Source organism: Spermophilus citellus, assembly GCF_964194105.1.
Source record: "Spermophilus citellus genome assembly, chromosome: 19".
NCBI lineage: Eukaryota > Metazoa > Chordata > Mammalia > Rodentia > Sciuridae > Spermophilus > Spermophilus citellus.
The window spans coordinates 17,789,097-17,807,782 of record NC_138201.1 but is presented as its reverse complement, the minus strand read 5'-3'; the positions used below and the strand labels follow the sequence as shown (position 1 = coordinate 17,807,782).

The 18,686-nt window shown below is 58.0% G+C and overlaps 2 protein-coding genes across 2 annotated transcripts in view; one reads left to right on the top strand and one right to left on the bottom strand.

Annotated features, from left to right (window-relative positions):
- Positions 1-6,871, top strand: part of PLXND1 (plexin D1) — a 36,736-nt gene extending 29,865 nt beyond the window's left edge. The window contains exons 27-36 of the mRNA XM_081275891.1: positions 345-501; positions 1,180-1,283; positions 1,357-1,420; positions 1,750-1,784; positions 2,028-2,132; positions 2,450-2,613; positions 3,669-3,816; positions 4,857-4,997; positions 5,250-5,324; positions 5,776-6,871. Of these exons, the coding sequence (XP_081132017.1) occupies positions 345-501; positions 1,180-1,283; positions 1,357-1,420; positions 1,750-1,784; positions 2,028-2,132; positions 2,450-2,613; positions 3,669-3,816; positions 4,857-4,997; positions 5,250-5,324; positions 5,776-5,892 (1,110 nt within the window). The 3' untranslated portion in view covers positions 5,893-6,871. The remainder of the gene's footprint in view (positions 1-344; positions 502-1,179; positions 1,284-1,356; positions 1,421-1,749; positions 1,785-2,027; positions 2,133-2,449; positions 2,614-3,668; positions 3,817-4,856; positions 4,998-5,249; positions 5,325-5,775) is intronic.
- A 2,499-nt stretch (positions 6,872-9,370) lies between these two features.
- Positions 9,371-15,439, bottom strand: H1-8 (H1.8 linker histone; the record flags this gene model as incomplete). Its single annotated transcript, XM_081276140.1, has 5 exons — positions 9,371-10,241; positions 10,480-10,562; positions 10,952-11,273; positions 13,237-13,505; positions 15,358-15,439. 5 exons carry the CDS (start codon positions 15,437-15,439, stop codon positions 9,987-9,989), a joined length of 1,011 nt encoding a protein of 336 aa, XP_081132266.1. The 3' UTR covers positions 9,371-9,986.
- Positions 15,440-18,686: the final 3,247 nt, after the last annotated feature.

Genomic DNA, 18,686 nt, shown 5'->3' with positions numbered 1-18,686 from the left:
CGGGGCTTGTCAGTCCAGACGGGCCAAGCAGTGGGCGGGGCCAAATTGTGGGTGGGGCCACGGTGCTGAGCTTGCTTTAGGCGGGGTTAGGCAGGGAGCGCTAGTGGGCGAGTCTTGTGGGCGGGGCTTGAGGTGAGTGTGGCCATATGGGCGGGGCTTGCCAGTCCTGAGCGGGGCTGGTCCAGGCCTCCAGTCTTTCTTTTTTATTATTATTTCTTTTTTGGCCTCCAGCCTCCACCTAGCCTTGCAGCCTCCCAGGACAGAGCCTTTCCTGCCTGGGCTCCTGTGTAGCAAGGGTGACAATCTATTGACCCCTGTGCCTTCTGCTTTGTCTGTTTCTGCAGAACCTGAACGTTTCCTTCCAAGGCTGCGGCATGGACTCGCTGAGCGTGCGAGCCATGGACACCGACACGCTGACACAAGTGAAGGAGAAGATTCTGGAAGCCTTCTGCAAGAATGTACCCTATTCGCAGTGGCCGCGGGCCGAGGACGTGGACCTTGGTGGGCAGGAGCAGGGGTAGGGGTGGGCACAGGGGCCTGGGTGCCTGGAGGCTTTGGCTTTGGCCAGAAAGTCCCCTTCAAATGAGCACATGTGCATGATCAGTGTCTCTGGGGACACCCGCAATAGCAGACTAGGCTCCCAAGAGCAAGTGGCTCTGGTTTGGTGGGATGCGGGCCCTGCAATGTGACCAAGCTTTGGACAGTAGACAAAACCCTGTGGGAGGAGCTTCCCACAGAAGGGCACCTCAGAGTGGGTTTTGAAGGGTGCATAGGAGTTTTAGTTCTGCCACAAAGAGAGGTTCCTAAAACTACAGGGCGTCCCTGGTCACTCACACTGTGCCCAGTCCTGGACAGAGCTGGGCCCTCCCTTTATCCCCAGGGCAGTGGGAGCCATGGGGGTTGTGTGGCCTCTGGTGCAGGTGACACCTTTTATTTCAGGAGTTGTAACATTAAGGACCCTGGGGAGTGGGGACGCTTCCTGAGCGTCTGCTTGGTGACAGCTCCCGGGGACCTTTGTTGTATACCATCTCCCCATTTTCCAGATGAGGACACAGAGGCTCAGAGAGGGGCCTGGCTTGCCTCGGGTGGCCCAGCCAGGGTGAGAGAGGCCTCTTCTTGGGTGGCCTCCCGGTCCTGGCTCCCCGCCCTGACCCTGACGATCGGCTCCTCTGCCCCCAGAATGGTTCGCCTCGAGCACGCAGAGCTACATCCTGCGGGACCTGGACGACACCTCGGTGGTGGAGGACGGCCGCAAGAAGCTCAACACGCTGGCCCACTACAAGGTGCGGCCCCGCCCTCCCCTGCCTCCCTCCCTGGACTCCCGGCCTCTGACTTCAGCCTCTCCCCTCCCATCAGATCCCTGAAGGGGCCTCCCTGGCCATGAGCCTGTCGGACAAGAAGGACAATACCCTGGGCCGAGGTAGGGCTGGAGGGCAGGGCCTCCTCTGACCCACTCCTCCTGTGGCCGGGCCTTGGCAGGCCGATGGCCTGTGGGCAGCTGGAGGCCAGCACAGGATGTGGGCTGGGCAGGGGCCAGGTGGAGGGGAGCTGGCAGGCCTCTCTGGGTCTGGGGCTGTGTTCGTGCCACCAGCCCCTGTGGTGGCCTGGGCCTCGCTGCCCAGCTGCCAATTCTGGGAATCGGGACTCCTCTGAGTCCTGGGGTCCACTCTGAGGTTGAGCAGAGGGTCCTGGGACCTCGGCCTTGCTGTCCCCTCTTGTTTATTTATCATGTGCTTCCTCCTCTCACAGTGAAAGACTTGGACACGGAGAAGTATTTCCACTTGGTGAGTGTCCAGCCTGGACCCCGGGGAGCCTGGCCCTGGCTGGGAGTGGCCTTGGCTCTGGGCCACCCTGGGCCTCTGAGAAATGGCTCCCAGGCCCTGGGAAGGGCTGGGCTGGGCTGAGAGAGCTGGGGATGCGTCCAGGATCCGTGGACGTCAGAGGCCCATGTGCAGAGAGCCAGGGCCAGGGCCTCCCCCCGGTGGCCAGTGTGCATCACTGGGCACTGACCACTGCCCACCTGCCAGGTGCTGCCCACCGATGAGCTGGCGGAACCCAAGAAGTCCCACCGACAGAGCCACCGGAAGAAGGTGCTCCCAGAGATCTACCTGACCCGCCTGCTGTCCACCAAGGTGGGCCCCGCCTCAATGTCCCCTCCCCAGCTCCTGGGGGTCCGCTGTGCATGCTCCCCTGTCCCCCTGTGGGGCAGTGGAGAAGGAAATGGGGGCCACAGGGGCCACATGGCTTGAGTGCCAAGGTTGGGGCTCAAATCCTGGCCCCTCCCGTTCCCAGCTGGGGACCCAGGATCTGTCACCACCCCCGGGAGGTTCCACTAGGGGACCCGACTGAGGTCACGTGACTTCCCCAGGCACCATGCACAGGCTGCCCTGGTGGCCCACGGCTCTGAGAGTGCCCCCTGGCTGACCGTGGCCCCCCCACCCCCCTACAGGGCACGCTGCAGAAGTTTCTGGATGACTTGTTCAAGGCCATTCTGAGCATCCGGGAAGACAAGCCCCCGCTGGCCGTCAAGTACTTCTTCGACTTCCTGGAAGAGCAGGCCGAGAAGAGGGGAATCTCGGACCCAGACACTCTGCACATTTGGAAGACCAACAGGTAGGCGGGGGCAGGGGGAGGGCTGTGTAGACGTCATCGTATCACTGGGGCAGAGCTGTGCCTCTGGGTCTCAGAGCCTGCCCTCTGAGGCCACCTGCCTGGGTTCAATGCCCACTGTGCCATTTTTTGAGCTGTGTGATCGTGGGTGAGTGACTTAACCTGTCTGTGCTCCAGTTCGCCCAGCTATAAAAACTAGGGCAACAATAGTAACCCACCTTCACTGTAAGAATTCACTCGCAAAGCTCCCAGGGAGCAGTGTGTGTGTTCGGTGCCCTCATCCTCACCCTCGCTCCACCTGGGTTAGCAAACAGAATCAACTTCATTTGACAGAAGAGGATACCGACGCTCCCAGAGGCTCCCCGCCCCCCATCATACAGCCCTTGGGATGGCAGAACCAGGCTCCACCCGGCATGTTCTGGTTCCCAGACCCAGTTTGTAGCCTTCTTGGAAGCTAGAGGTCTCCCCCTAACCAGCAATTTATTGAAATCCTTATCCAAATGCTAACGACCCAGCAGGGTTTGTGCAGTGCCAGAAGTTTCTCAGAACTCCCAGGACCCCCATGCCCCAGGCTGCTGGGTCACTGGGTGGCCCGGAGTTGGAGAGTGTCGCAGCTCTCTGGCCTTCCAGGAGGAGGCTCAGGGTGGAGGCCCTGCCCTCCCTGGCTGCTCTGCACTTCCTGCTAGGCTGGGGGCGGGGCCTGGAGCTGGGGCTGGGTCTGGGCCTGGGGGTGGGGCTGGGGCGGGGCCTGGGGCGGGGTCTGGGGCGGGGCCTGGGCAGGGCTGGGGGAGGGGAGGCCTCTAATGAAAACCAGGCTCTGGCTGAGGCTCCGCGGAGGGGGGACTCTGCAGGGGGCAGAGGCGGCCACAGGGTGGACCAGCCACCCCAGCTGGCCAGGGAGAGCCAAACCTCAGTTCCCAAAGGTGACATCCATCCTGGGGACTGCAGCATCCTGGAGGGGCCCAGCCAAGTCGCATCCCCCGGGGCTGCCCTCCAGCCACCACTTCCCGCCCTGCCCCGCCCTTTGGTGGGCTCACGGCCACCCCTGCCCCTCCCAGCCTCCCCCTGCGGTTCTGGGTGAACATTCTGAAGAACCCCCAGTTCGTCTTCGACATCGAGAAGACGGACCACATCGACGCCTGCCTCTCCGTCATCGCCCAGGCCTTCATCGACGCCTGCTCCATCTCCGACCTGCAGCTGGGCAAGGTGGGTCTTTTTTTGTGGGGGGATGGGGGGTACCTGGGGCTGAACCCAGGGGGGCTCAGTCCCCAGCCATTTTTGGGGGTTTCACTGAGCCACAGGGGCTGGTTGAGTTGCTTAGGGCCTCCCTAAATGTTGAGGCTGGCTTTGAAGTTGCGATCCTCCTGCCTCAGCCTCCAGAGCTGCTGGGCTGACAGGCGTGGGCCACCGCAGCCGGCTGGGGGGGGGTCTCTTGGTGGGTGGACACTGGGGGAGATGGACCCTCAGGAAGAACTTTCTGGAAGGCCAACCTCCAGGTCTGGAGGATGTAGGGGGAATGGTGTCACTCAGACAGGGGAAGACGCCCAGGAAGGGACACTCCAGGCTGAGAGCCGGGCTCTGGGCAGCCGCCCTTGAAGACCAGGAGCTATTGGAGCCACGGGGTGAGGGGCAGAGAAGCCAACCGGTGCATGGCCCGTGGGTCACCAAGCAACTGCTTGAAGGGACAGGCTCCAGCTGGCTTTAGAGGGTAGAGACCAGACAGAATGGCCTTGCAGGCAGTGACCAGGAGACAGGCAAGCGCTCTGGGCCCTGAGCGTCCATGACTCGGCACACTCAGACCTCCCACGGCAGCCTCGGGCCAGGGGTGGTGGCCCTGCGTCTAGGCCACCGCAGGAGAGAGAAATTGACCTCCCTGCCCAAGTATGTGCCCCTCCGAGGGCAGGATGTGTGTGACACAGAGCTGGGGACATTGGAATCACGCAGCGGGAAACATCAGATCAGATGCAAGAGACAGACCCAGGTCCCCAAGATGGGTGTCACCAAAGCAGGCTGCAGGGTCAGGGAGAGATCAGGGCAGGGGCTTCATGTCCAAAGCAGCCCAGGGAGGGGACCAAGGATCCCCTGGTCTGAAGCCAGCACATTGGGGACATTGGGTGCCAACCAAGACTCCTCAAGTCCCCGAGAGCCCCCTAAGGCCACTTCTGGGGCCATCGGGACAGGGGCTGCTTAGAATCTGAGACCCAGCTGTGCATGTGGCCCTGGCTGAGATGTCCCCCTGTCCCCAGGACTCTCCCACCAACAAGCTGCTGTACGCCAAGGAGATCCCCGAGTACCGCAAGGTCGTGCAGCGCTACTACAAGCAGATCCAGGACATGACGCCGCTCAGCGAGCAGGAGATGAACGCGCACCTGGCGGAGGAGTCGCGGGTGCGCAGGCGCAGGGGGGGGGGCGTGCAGAAGCCTGGACCCTCGGATCGCTGCTGGGTGGGGGGCTCAGGGCATTTGGGGGGCCCCCTGGGTGTCCCCTTCTTATCTACAATTGCTCAGCACCTTAGTCCCAGGGGAGGGGGCCGCAGAGAATTTTCTAGAAGGGAACTGGGAAGTCTAGGTCCAGGGGCTCTTGGAAGGTGGGGGTGAGGAGCTGCGAGGTCAGCCTCCCTCTCCGGCCTCCCCCTGCAGAAATACCAGAACGAGTTCAATACCAACGTGGCCATGGCAGAGATCTATAAATACGCCAAGAGGTATCGGCCCCAGGTGAGTGACCCCGTGCACCTGCCCAGGTAGTACCTGCCCACGTCCATTCTGCCCACCTGACATAGAAGACGCAGGAGAACTTCTCACCTTAGCACTCACATTCGGGAACTTTGCACTTTAGGGTGGGTCTTTTTTTGGATGGGGGGTACCTGGGGCTGAACTCAGGCGCGGTCAACCACTGAGCCCTGTCCCCAGCCATTTTTTGTATTTCACTGAGACACAGGGGCTGGTTGAGTTGCTTAGGGCCTCGCCAACTGTTGAGGCTGGCCTCCAACTTGCCATCCTCCTGCCTCAGCCTCCCGAGCTGCTGGGATGAGAGGCGTGGGCCACTGCAGCCGGCTAGGGTGGGTCTCTTGGTGGGTGGGCAGAGGCGCTGTGCTCTCTGCCACCATCTAAGGCGGGGACCCCTGAGCTGGGCCACCCGGCTGACCCCCTGCTGCCTCCTGCTCAGATCATGGCCGCACTGGAGGCCAACCCCACGGCCCGCAGGACGCAGCTGCAGCACAAGTTCGAGCAGGTGGTGGCCCTGATGGAGAACAACATCTACGAGTGCTACAGCGAGGCCTGACCCCGGCCGAGTCGGGCTTCGACACTGAGGAGCGGAGGAGGCTCAGGGGAAGGGCGGACCAGGAAGGCCAGGCCTGGAGCCCCCAAGCCCGGCCCCAGGGACCCCTCTGTGTCCCCTTCGACTGGCTCCGACTCTGGGATGGGGGCCTTGACGGCAGCATCCAGTCTCTGGGAAGCTGTCCCTGTCCACCCAGCACAGTGACCTGCCCTGCACCAGCCAGCTGCTACGACAGCCCGCCCCCAACCCGGGGAGAGGAGGCTGCAGCCCCCCAAAACACTACCTCATGCAAACTGGAGAGGGGGGAGCCCTTGATGGCTTTCTGCTTCCACCACCAAAAAGCTGTCACCATGTCCCTTGGCCCCAGAGGACCCTGGCCACACTCAGGGTCAGAGTTTTCTGGTTTTCGGTGGCTGCAGCGGCTGTTGGCAGCCAGGGCCCAGGGCCGTGCCCACCGCCTCCAGGGAGGCCCCCAGGGTTTCCCCCGAGGGACAGAGGAGGAGGGGACAGGAGCTGGGAGCGGGAGGGGCGAGGGTGCACCGAGTCTGTAGCTGGGCTACTCGATCTTTCTGGAAGTGTTTCTAAAGATAGCACCACTTTGGGGTTTTTTTTTGGGGGGGGTTTGTTTTTTTTTCAAAGCTTTTATATATATATATAAAAAAATTATCACGCGCCAACTGTGAATGGCTGCCACTTGTGCAGAGGACCCGGGGAGGGTCCCCAGGGGCGCCCAACGCAACACTGGAAATGACTGTTCCAGAGACCCGGCAGGCCTGGCCCGAGACCTCCGCAGGACCCTGGGAACGTCACCCCGTCTGTCCCTGTCTGATGTGACCCTGGGTGGCTGATCCAGCCCGAGGGTCCCCCTGGGAGCAGACCCAGCTGATGCCCAGGACTGGCCAGGAACCCAGGGGGCGGGGGGGAGGGGAGGGGAGGGCTGGAACTCTCTGGAACCTTCTTTATAATAAAAGTCTGCCGGAAACCCACGGGGACTTCTGCCTTTGTCCTAAGATGGCCAAGTGGGGAGAGGGGGCCGTTTGTCACTTAGTTTATGACACAAAGGATGCAGAGCCAGGCGGGCCTTGTTCCTAGGAAGACAGCCTGAGCCAGGCCTGATGGGGCTTGGACCCTGGACCCGAGGTGTCATACCTGCTGGATGCTGCTGTGCCCTGCCCCAGGGCTGGGGAACTTGTCCCCAAGGCTGGATTCTGTTCCCCTAGGCACATGTTGTCCCTTAATTGGGAACACAAGGTGGGGGGACAATTAATTCACAGGCTGAGCCTGGTCCCAGGCCACTTGGCTCCCTCTGGGCCTAAGCAGAGGTGCCGTTCAGCCTGCACCCCCAGGACAGGACACCCCAGGGCCACCTCCAAGTCAGAGAGCCATGCATGCCACACAAGCTCTTCCCTGGAGGAAGGAAAAGTCATTTCCCACGATTCTTATCGAGAAAAAGAAATAGAACCAAAGATTCATAATCTAGAAACGAAAACCAGTTCCAGGGTCAATAAGAACAAAACCAGAGGAAGTGACCACTAGCTTTGAAATCCCTCTCCAGTAGGCCGACGATTCCATTGGCTTGGGAGGCTGAGGCAGGAGGGCTGGAAGTTGGAGGCCAGCCTCAGCAATTTAGGGAGACCTTGTCTAAAAAAAATAAAAAGGGCTGGGGATGTAGCTCAGGGGTAAAGTTCCCCTAGGTCCAATCCCGAGTGCCAAAAAATTAGACATAAAAATCTAGGCCTGGGGTCGTGGCTCAGTGGCAGAGCGCTGGCCTAGCACGTGGGAGGCCCTGGGTTCCATCCTCAGCACCACAGAAAAATAAATGAATAAATAAATAAATAAAGGTATTCTGTCCACCTACAACTAAAAAATAATAATTAAAAAAAAAAAAAAAAGAAAGAAGGAAAAATACAGCCGGGCACGGTGGCACACACCTGTTATCCCAGCAGCTCGGGAGGCTGAGGCAGGAGGATCACCAGTTCAAAGCCAGCCTCAGCCAAAGGGAGGCCCCGTCTCAATAAAAAATTTAAAAAGGGCTGCAGTGTTGCTCGGGGGCTAAGCCTCCCTGAGACACAATCTCCAGCACCAATAAATAAATGAAAACTAATAAAAATAAAGACGTCTCCCCCCCCCCGAAGTCACTGTGGGAAGGAGCTAGTTTTCCTCTTTCCCATTTTCTATTCTGAGCATTGATTTCTCCTTATTAAGCAACAGATTTTCTAATTTGAGTTATTGGCATATTTGATAGGTTTTTTTTTCTCTCTCCCCCCTTTTGGGGGGAGGATGTGATTCTAGAATAAATATCACACATTAAAAAAAAGAAGAAAAAATAATAATAATCATAAAGCCAAGCTGTCCTCATCCTGCGCCTCGCCTCCCAGGCTCACCTCGCAGGGTGGCCTCAGCTCTGTTCCTAGGGGGCTGGGGACCAGGGGTTAGAATCAGGGTCGGGGCAAACACACCAACTGCAACCCGACCCCCCCCCCCCATGTGCCCATATCTGGTGACATCTTTGTGTTCATTGAATATGCCGCAGCCTGTCTGAATGTCTGATTAGCATGTGGCTCCCTGGGAACGTGGAGAGAGGCTGTCAGGAAGTGGAGGTGGCTCTCTCTGGTTTCGGGGGTCATTTCTGAGCACAGAAGGTGGCCAGCTTCAGTGAGCCCTCTGCAGACTTGCCCAGCCATGAGAGCTACCCAAGAGGGTCCCTGCCCTGTAGCTGAGGCTCACAGGAGGGTGGGGACCCCTGACGTGGCAGGTTCAAGGTAACTTTCCAAAAGGGAAGGATCTTTGCAGAGGAGGGAGGTGACCTGCCCGAGGTCTCACGGAGGCTGGACCTCAGGGTGGGGGCTCTGGGCTGTCCCCAGCTCTGAGGCAGGGTGCCCAGAGGGGGCCTCTGCAGACAGGTACGTCCCCCAGTCTCAGACCAACCCACAAAGGAGCAGAGAGGCCCCTGGGGACCCTGCGGCAGCCAGGGTACCAGTGGGCAGGCCACCTTCCTGAGCCATGACATAAAAGCCAAATCTCTTAAATGTCTTTAAGTGCCCTCCACAACATACCCACCTTTTTTTTTTATTTTATGGTACCAGCGATGGAACTCAACCACAGAGCCCCATCCCCAACCCTCTTTTGTATTTTATTTAGAGACAGGGTCTCCCCGAGTTGCTCAGGGCCTCACTAAGTGGCTGAGGCTGGCCTCCAACTTGCAATCCTCCTGCCTCAGCCTCCTGAGTCGCTGGGATGACAGGTGTGAGCCACCACGCTGGGCCGCTGTACCCATCTGTGGCCCTTTGAATACCCACAGCTTAAAAATAGCAGTCACTACTTACTTGGGTCCTGAATCCGCTTCTGGGACAGGACTCGGCCACGGAGGCATGTCCCTATCCCACCAGGTGCCAGTGGGGTTAGGTCAGCCAGGGCTAGAAGGTTCCGTTCCAAGATGGCACACCCACAGGGCAGGGAATCTGGCCTGGCTGGTCAGGGATCTGGCCCTGAAGACCGGGTGCTTGTCTTCCTGTCCACGAGCTGCTTGGGCTTCCTCACAGAATGGCGGCCGGCTTCCAAGATGGAGAAGCAGAAGAAAATTTTAAAAAAGCACAAAACGTAAAAGCTACCGATGTCTTCAGGTGGGGGTTCAGATACGGTCATGTCCTACTTGTCCAGAGGCTGGATTTGAGGGGCAGGGACACGGACCACCCCTCCACCAGAGAAGAACCACACGTGGGAAGCGGTCCCAGATCCCAAGAAGGGGTTCAACACCCCCCTGGGCCCCAGGACTAGGCCCAGCCCCTTCCAGACTGTGGTCTGTCACCCACCCCAGCAGAGGTCCTGTCCTGTCCTCTTCCCAGCACTGGCCAGATAAAGGGCAGGCGCTCCGTGGTTGTTTAAAAGGGACCGAGTGGCCCAATCCCTCAACCTCAGCACCCATCGTCACCAAGATATAGGGAAAAGAAAATGAAGCCTTTATTGATAAATAGGTTACATTAAAATTGAATAATGGTTGATCAGAGAATAAAGATTCAGAGAAAAATCACCGTCTCTGCCCACCGTAGCCTCTACCTCTCGGCCTCCTCTACCTCCTGGCCTCTACCTCTCAGCCTCTACTTCTCGGCCTCCACCTTCTTGCTGCGTGCTTTGGAGGATGGGGACTTGGTGAGCAGCCTGGGCTTTCTCAGGCCCTCAGGGGCCTCTGTCTTCCTGGCCACAGCTGTGGGGACAGCCGTGGACCCATCACCCTTCCGAGGGACAGCAGCAGCTTTGGGTCTTGATCTCTGCCCAGGCCCCTGGCCGACCTTCTCTTCAGGGGTCTTGGCTGCCATCCTCCTTCTGGTTGGGGAGGAGACTCTATTCTTGACCTACAAGAAGCAAAGTCAGGGACAGGGAGACAGAGCTGGGTGTGCAGCTCGGAGGCCACGTGGGTAGGATGGGAGGCCAGGATGGGAGGCCCAGCTCAGAGGCTCTGGACAAGTGACCTCGTCTCCCCTCCCCTCAGCCCCTTGGCCATGAAACAGGGAAGACCATCCCCCGAGAGAGGAGGAGAGAAAACTGCAGGTTGGGGGGAGACCATACCCAGGGGGTCACCCAGGTGCCCACCTGCCCGTCAGCGGGCTTTGAACTCGCGTTCTTCACCTCTGAGCTTGCATTCTTCACCTTGGGTTTCCCACAAGCCTCTGCATCTAGAGCAGGTTGGGGGGACCATCATGGGGCAGGGGAAGAGTCAGGGCCTCTGGACCCCCCCACCCCCCGGCAATGGCCAAAGCCTGGGACCCCAGATGCCCTCCCCGCACGGTGGACAGACTGAGCTCGCTGCAGACCCCGCGCAGCGCCCACTCCTCTGTCTCTGGGCCTCTGCACGTGATTTCCTGGGGGCACCTCCTCCAGGAAGCCCTCCTGGATTCCTCTTCAGGGACCACGGGAGCTCTGGCTTCCCTGGGCTCCCTCCTTCCTAACACCTGAGCTGCCTCCGTCACCCCATGGGCCACCCCGAGCTGTCTGTCAGGGTTCACAGGGGAGCCCCTGCCCCATCCCCCGCAGTCCCTGTCCCCTGTCCCCGTCCCTCACCCACCTGGCTGTCGCCTCTTGCCCTGGGCTCTCCGCTTCTCACTGGTCCCGTTGGTACTGGAAGGGGCCCGAGTGGCCTTGGCTGGCTTGGGGGGAGGCTTGGTGGCCTCGGCGTCCTTGGCCTCCCGGCGGCCTCTCTTGGGGACCCCCTGGTTGGCTGGCCCTGGCCTGGGGACGGTCCTCGCGGCCTGGCCAGAGCTGGACGCTTCCTTCTGCTCCATGCCTGGTTTCTTGGAGCCCTTCCCAGCAGCCTCCCTGGGCCTCCTGGGGACCTTGGGGACCGACATCTTCCTGGCCTGGACTTTCTTCTTGTACTTGGGGACCAGCTGGAGGGAGGGAGAGAGGGTGGGGTGGGATCAGAGCCAGCTCGGGTGCCCCTGCCCCGCGCCCAGGAGTCCTGAGAGGGTGTGTGCGCGTCAGTGGGTGCGAGGACTCCTGACCCGGCCTCCCGGCCCAGCTCTGAAGCTATTGCCACCTACAAATCCTCTCAGCACCGTGTCACCCCCCAAAACTGGAACCAGGCTCCCAATCATGCCTGACGCTGGGCACAGTGGCTCACGCCTCTCTTTCCCACTCCTCGGGAGGCTGAGGCAGGAGGATCTCAAGTTGGAGGCCAGCCTCAGCCACTTAGTGAGGCCCTAAGCCACTCAGGGAGACCCAGACTCAAAATAAAAAATAAAAAGAGCTGGGGATGGGGCTCCTCCAAGCTCAAATCATTTATAGGGTCAGCGTCCTTTTTCGGGCTTGTGCTTGTTTTTCATTTTGAGACGGGGCCTGGGCTGGCTTGAATCTGTGACATTCCTGCCTCAGCCTCCGGGGTCCCTGGAGCTACAGGCCTGTGCCTCTTTGTGCAGCTATTTTAAATCTTTTATCTTTTCCTCCATTATTGGGGGGTTGAACCCCGGGACAATTAACCACGGAGCCACATTCCCAGTCCTCCCCACTTTTCCATTTTTGAAACAGGGTTTGGCAAATTGTTGAGGCTGGCCTCCAACTCTCAATCCTCCGGCCTCAGCCTCCCGAGTTGCTGAGATGGCAGGCGTGTGCGCATTCTGCTGGGCTTCGGCTGACTTTTCCAGTAGGAAGAAAAAAGAGGTTTGAGGCCAATAAAGGGGTCAGCCACTTACTGGGTCTTGAAAGCTCAGAAGGAAAAAATAACCAAGAAACTTGAGAGACACAAAAATAAATCAAGCCAAGAGGCGAGGGAGAAAAGCCTCTTCCGCGCGGCTGCCCGACTCTAAAAGCCCTTCGGCCTCCTGCCTCTGCACAAGATGGAGGAGCTTGGGGCTCCCCAGGGCCTTCCATTTAGGGGAAGATGGAGGAAATAACTCGGGTTCGCCCCGCACCCCTCAAGCCTCATGGGAGACAGTGAAAGCCTGTGTTCCCAACCTTGTCTGGCCCCTGCCACTCTGGGGACTTTGGGGACCACACTTCTGCTCCTAGTCGGCCTTCTGAATCTCACCGAGTTGCTCAGGGCCTCACTGAGTTGCTGAGGCCAGCCGCCAACTTGCGATCCTCCTGCCTCAGCCTCCCGGGTCGCTGGGATGACAGGCGTGCGCCACCCCACGCCCCCCGCTAGTTTTCCCCTTCAAAATTCTAGTTTCCTTTTCCACCAAATCAGGGTCGGTGTCCCGTCCCATCTGTCCTGTAGGTGACGGCTCCTCCCCTCAAAACACTGTTCAGGTGGTTCTGTTAGAAGCTGGACCTCTGTAAACGGGTCCAAGGGAAGAGATGAGAACATGAGGCTGCAACTCATCCCCAAGGACCAGAGGAGTCGCTCTCTGTCCCCACGCGATCAGCAAAGACTCCAAAAGAGGCAGGTGTGTGACGCTTTATCTCAAAATAAAAAAGGCTAGAGATGTAGGTCAGGGGTAAAGTGCCCCTGGGTTCCATCCCCAATTCCAAAAAATAGAAATAAACATGTAGCCGGGCGTGGGGACGCACACCTATCATCTCAGCGACTCAGGAGGCTGAGGCAGGAGGACCGCAAGTCGGAGGCCAGCCTCAGCCACTGACTGAAGGAGCAGGGATCCCATCCTCCGCTACAGTGAAGGTGCCCAGGACTTAGAGCCAACATCGTAGACATGGTCCCTGACCTCTGAAGACGTCCCCAAAAAGCAATGAAGACACATACTGCCCACAGGGTGACCAGGAGCCCAGGGGAGGTCCCTGAGAACAGCCTTCCCGGAGGCTGGACGTGCAGGAGGAGCAAGCAGAGCGGATGAGAGCCGCGTGGTCTAGGGCGGCAGCATGTGCAAAGGCCCTGGGGCCTCCCAACTCCCCACTCACTTTGAAGCTGCCGGTGGCGCCCCTGGCCCTGGAGTTGACCGGCCTGGTGAGCAGTCCTCTCCGCATGCCCGTGTCCAGGGCCTGCTTCAGCAGGTACTTGAAGCGCCCCGCGTCCGCCGCCGTCGGGTACTTGCTCTGGATGTAGACTTTGATGGCCACCACCGACATGCCCCGCGACATTCCCCGCGGCTGCTCTCTGGCCTTCAGCGCCTCCAGCACCATGCGGAGCATCGTGGGGTTCCGGTGGAAGACCCAGTTGTAGCTTGGGCCTGCGAGGGACGGCAGGCCCTCAGCCGGTGCACCCTGCAGTCTAACCCTCTATGCACCAGCTGCTGCAGAGTCCCATGGGTGGAGGGTCAGGGCTTTTTTAAAAAAATAAATAAATAAACGAGGCCACTTGTCCAGATGTAATCACCGATGCAGAGGATGCCCCGGGGGGCTCTGGGGGGACAGCCACAGGGGCGGTGTCTGCAGAACTCAGGCTGCAGGGCTCGCAGCCTGGTTTCTTTTACCCATAAACCATGGGGCAGGGAAGACGCATCCCACCAAAATCTGCTCGTGGGGATCTGGGGGTGTGGCCCAGTGGCAGAGCTCATGCGAAGGGGAGCCACACCCTGAGCTTCATCCCGGGGCCCAAAATAATGTGCATATGTTTATATACAATATCCCAGCAGCTCCGGAGGCTGAGGCAGGAGGATCGAGAGTTCAAAGCCAGCCTCAGCCAAAGAGAGGCCCTAAGCAACTCAGGGAGACCCTGCCTCTAAATAAAATGCAAAATAGGGCTGGGGACGGGGCTCAGTGACCAAGGGCCCTGGGCTCAATCCCCAGTATTCAAAAAAAAAAGTCAGATTATGGGCTGTTAAGGGCTGGGGTTTAGAGGTGGCGATGGGGACAGACTGGTAATTGGCACAGATTTTCTTTTTGTGGAAATGAAAATATTCTAAAAACTGAACGGATATGTGCTGGATGTACTCAGGGCCGTTCACTTTAAATGGGTGAATCGTGTCGTCTGTGAATGATCCCCAAGTTATTTTTTAAAATTTTAATTATTATTTATTTATTTATGTACCTGGGACTGAACTCAGGGACACTCAACCCCTGAGCCCCGTCCCCAGCCCTTTTTATATTTTATTGAGACACAGGGTCTCGCTGAGTGGCTTAGAGCCTCAGTAAGTCACTGAGGCTGGCCTCCAACTTGCCAACCTCCTGCCTCAGCCTCCTCCCTCACTGGGATTCTTGGCGTGAGCCACGGCACTTGAATCATTTGCAAGATTTAGGACTCCCAACGGGAATCCCCTGGCTGCAAAAGATTTTTTAAAATTTGTTTTGTAAAGTAGGAGAGAGAAACGGGAAACTCACCCAAAGCTCTAGACCTAGAAGCAAATTGTGGAGAGGCCTAACCCAAGGCCCCCTCTGCAGGCCTCTGGGGGGAAGGAGCCCAGGGCCCGGGATTGCTCTGGGTGGGACGCAGCCTGGGGGGTGGGACGCAGCCTGGGAGCCGGGACGCCCGGGCCCAGCCCCCTCTGGGCCTCAGTCTTCCCACCTGCCCAATGGGAATAGGCACCTGCCCAGGCCTCTAGATAAAGAGTCCCCCAGCCCACCCTGTGCAGCACCTCCAACCCCAGAGAGCCACCCCCAAGGATGTTCCCTGGGCCTGTGTCCTCCCCCAGCCCTCATTCAGCACTTATTCTATGCCTGCTGTATACCCAGGTGCCCAAAGCAAAAGCCATGCCCCCCCAAACCTGGGCTCCATCTCTCCCAGGAACCCCAGTCCCTCCCTGTAGCTACCTCGATGTCCAGTGGCCAGGGGCCTGGAAATCAGGGAGCCTGGCCCGGCATCCGAGGCCCCTGCTCCGGCCCCTCCACCTCGATGGCTGGCAGCTGTGGCCAGGCCTCCACCCCTCACCCAGGCTGACTATGGGCTGCAGCTGGGGGGACGCCATTGGCCTCTGAGGCCTCCCTGGGCCGGCCTCAGCCCCAGGCCCAGGCCTCCCTGCCTCTGCTGGGGCATGAGGTCTTTGGCCAAGTGGTCGGCTGTGGGGACGGTGCCAGGGCCAGAGTGGGACAAGGGGGGACTGGGGGGAGGGGAAGGGCTCCCAGGAGGGCCCCCCCCCTGCTTACCTGACTTCTTGGAACCAGAAGGCCCAGATGACCTGGCAGGGGCGCTAGAGGCGGCAACACTAGTAATTCCGCTGGGAGCCATCAGACAGGGGACGCAGGCCCAGACGTGAGGACGCGGGGCCGCCTCCGCCTCCTTTTATACCTTCAGCAGCCCGGCCCCTCCAATTAGCCCTGATGAGGCGTGGCCCACCCAGCAGCTGATCAGCCGGGAGGGTGCGAGGGCCCCCAGCAGCTCCCTCGGCTCCAGAGTCCTGGCTCTGCCACCCACTCCTGGGTCGCTTGGCTTCCCTGGAGCTCAGCCTCGACAGGGAGATGAGGACCTGGAGCCTGAGGCCACCCCCCACAACCTCTGCCCACCAGGGGCTGGAGACAGAGATGGGGAATTGGTAGCACCTGAGTTTCTGGGTGACCACGGAGGCCCTTCAGTGCCAGAGTGGAAGATGAGCTGCTCCAGCCTGGGCCACTGTTCCCAGGCCACCCCCGGCCTCCGTTTCTCAGAAAGGCGTGTGGCCACAGGGACTTGCCTAGACCAGATGTCCCCTCAGGACGCCTTGAAGCCAAGGCCCTTCTACTCTTATTTTATCCTAGGGACTGAACCCAGGGGCGCTTTACCACCAAGCCACACCCCCAGCCCTTTTTTATATTTTTATTTTGAGACAGGGTCTTGCCGAGTTGTTGAGGCTGGCCTCCAACAAGCGATCCTCCTGCCTCAGCCTCCAGAGTCGCTGGGATGACAGGAAAACAGTCCGCTGCCCAGTGCCAATACCTTCCTTTTGTCTTGTCTTTTGGGAATAAAAAAAATCAGGAAGGGGGTCAAGGAGTGGAGCAGCAAAAAAATCTTAATCAATAAGGATTATGTCCATTGAGAGAATGGATAAGAAACAGGAGGAGACCATTCACCCGAAAAGACGACAGGGGACTCTGGGCTCATCCCCTCGTTGGCATTCGGAGAAAGTCAAACGGAGACGGTTCTCAGATACTATTTTCCCCTGTCAAACTGACAAAAGTTGAGACGTTGGCTGAGACGTGGGCCTGGCAGCCCCTGCCAGGGTGTAAACTGGAGCAGGGCCGCCTGGGGAGGTGATCCCCGGGGGCCCAGCAACTCCACGGCTCCCTCCTCCGGGCTCTGCTGTCTTATTTGGAAAAAGGAAAAATATATCTATATTTATATATTAGAAGTAACTTCCACGGGGCTCGCAGGGTCCTGGTTCGATTATTTCGGGCCTGGAGACTATTTTTGCAACCATTTAAGATGAGGAGGTGGATTCCAACGAGGGTGAGGTTGTGTTTCACACGGAGCAGATGACAAATATTGAAGAGTCTGTCAAAACTGACACCCAGAGATGTGTCAAAACACGCGGCAGCTAGGAGGGGGGACTGGCAGGCAGCTCAGGCAGCCGTTCCAGAATGTCTGATATACCAAAAGATGGACATGTCCCACCACCTGCCCATTCCACTTTTAGGGAGACAGCATTCACTGAGGGACGATTATTGTGACACACAAGAACGTTTGCTGCGATCTTGGCAGAAATCCCAAACCATCTAGATGCCCGCAAAGATGAGGGAGCACTAGGCACCCTGTGGAATAGTATACAGCTGTGAAAATGGATGAGCAAGAATGCAGACCGGGCTCCTGCTTGAACACAAAACGTTTGTGTGTGTGTGTGTGTGTGTGTGTGTGTGTGTGAGTGAAGGCACAGAAGGTCTGAAAAGATTCACACCATCATCACAGCCATGGTCACCCCTGAAGAAGCTATAGGATTTGGAAGGTGTGGGTTTGAAAGAGACTTACATTTTTTTTCTTTTTTGCATGTGGTCTCCCCATTGCTGGAACTTTCCCAGAGGACTTTGCATCACCAGAGGTTTGCATTGAGGCAAGCTGTGCCCCCTCAAAATGTTCTAAAGTGAAAGCAGACCTCCCTCTTCTGTCTAGCACCTCCCATGGCTCCCTACTGCCCTTGGGTAAAAGTCGAGGGCTTCAGTCTGGCTTCCGGCACCTTCTTTTCCCTTAAACTCCACAATTCAAGCCCACTGTAGGGTCTGGAGGTGTAGCTCAGAGGCAGAGTGTGTAGCATCTACCAGGCTCTGGGTTCAAGGAAGGAAGAGAGGGAGGAAGGACCACGATACGGCTCTTGGAATGGGCTGTGCCCTGATACTTGGGCATTACCCTCTGTGTGTGTCAAATTCATGCAAAAACATCCCCATTTTCACCACCACCCATATCCATTCTTATCTGTGATGTAACTTTCCTTAGATCTGAGCTGGTTTTGCAACTTGCTTTGACCAACAGAATATGGTGGGAGTGACGTCATGCACGTCCCACTGCCCTATAAATAAGTCCTAGGTAGCCTGCTGGAGGCTGAGAGACCCATTGCCCAGTCTCCCCTACTGTCCAGCCAATTGCTGGCTAACCAACTAGTCCCCAGTCAACCTTCCAGTTGACCAGATGCTTGAATGTCCCAACAGAGCTTCCCCAAGCTTGATCCACATCAGCAGAACCACCCAGGTAATCCACAGAGTTGTGAGCAATGATATGTGCTTTGTTGTTTTAAGCCATGATTTCTGGGACTGTTTGTCATGCCGCACTAGCTAACTGATACACATGGCCTAGAAAACGACCTTCACCCCCATCTAGCTTTTCTGGAATATTTCCCATGCACCTCCCCTGATCCCTAGGGTTAGGATGCAGCCACCCCTGGTCTAACCGCTCAGGCACTGCCAGCATTCCAAGTTACAATTCTGCTTTCCCTGTCCTTCACCCTTGAGCTCTGAGGCCTGGGCCTGTCGTGTTCCTTGGTGGTACCCCCCGTGCCACCCGTGCCACCTGGCATGTAGGAGAGGCCCCATACGCCTTGCTATCCTGCTGCGGAAATTCCAGTATCACAGCCCAGCCGGGCAGAGGGGAAGGACATCCAGACCCCATCTGCTGGATCCAGTGCCAACCAAGGGCAGCCATTTCAATCCCTTTGATGGGGCTTTTCAAGAATTGAGAAATACAAAAAAAAAAAAAAAAAGTGACATAAACATTCTCATGAGCTTTTGCAGAAGCCCCGCTCCAGGGCTGTGCCAGGAGAGATTTTTGCACCGAGGGGGAAGAAGTTCTAAAATGTGCTGCATGATCTAAAAATTCCTCGGAGGGATTTGCCATTTTACAGGGAAATGGTAATCAGGAGCCTCAGACTTCAGGAGAGAGCACGGGCCATTTGATAGACTTTTTTTTTTTTTCTTCCCCTGAGGCCTGTCTGAGGTTGAACTTCAGCTGAAAACTTTGCTGCTGTCTTTGGGACGGCAGGCTCCTACCTGTGGACTTTCCTTATGGACTTTCGAAG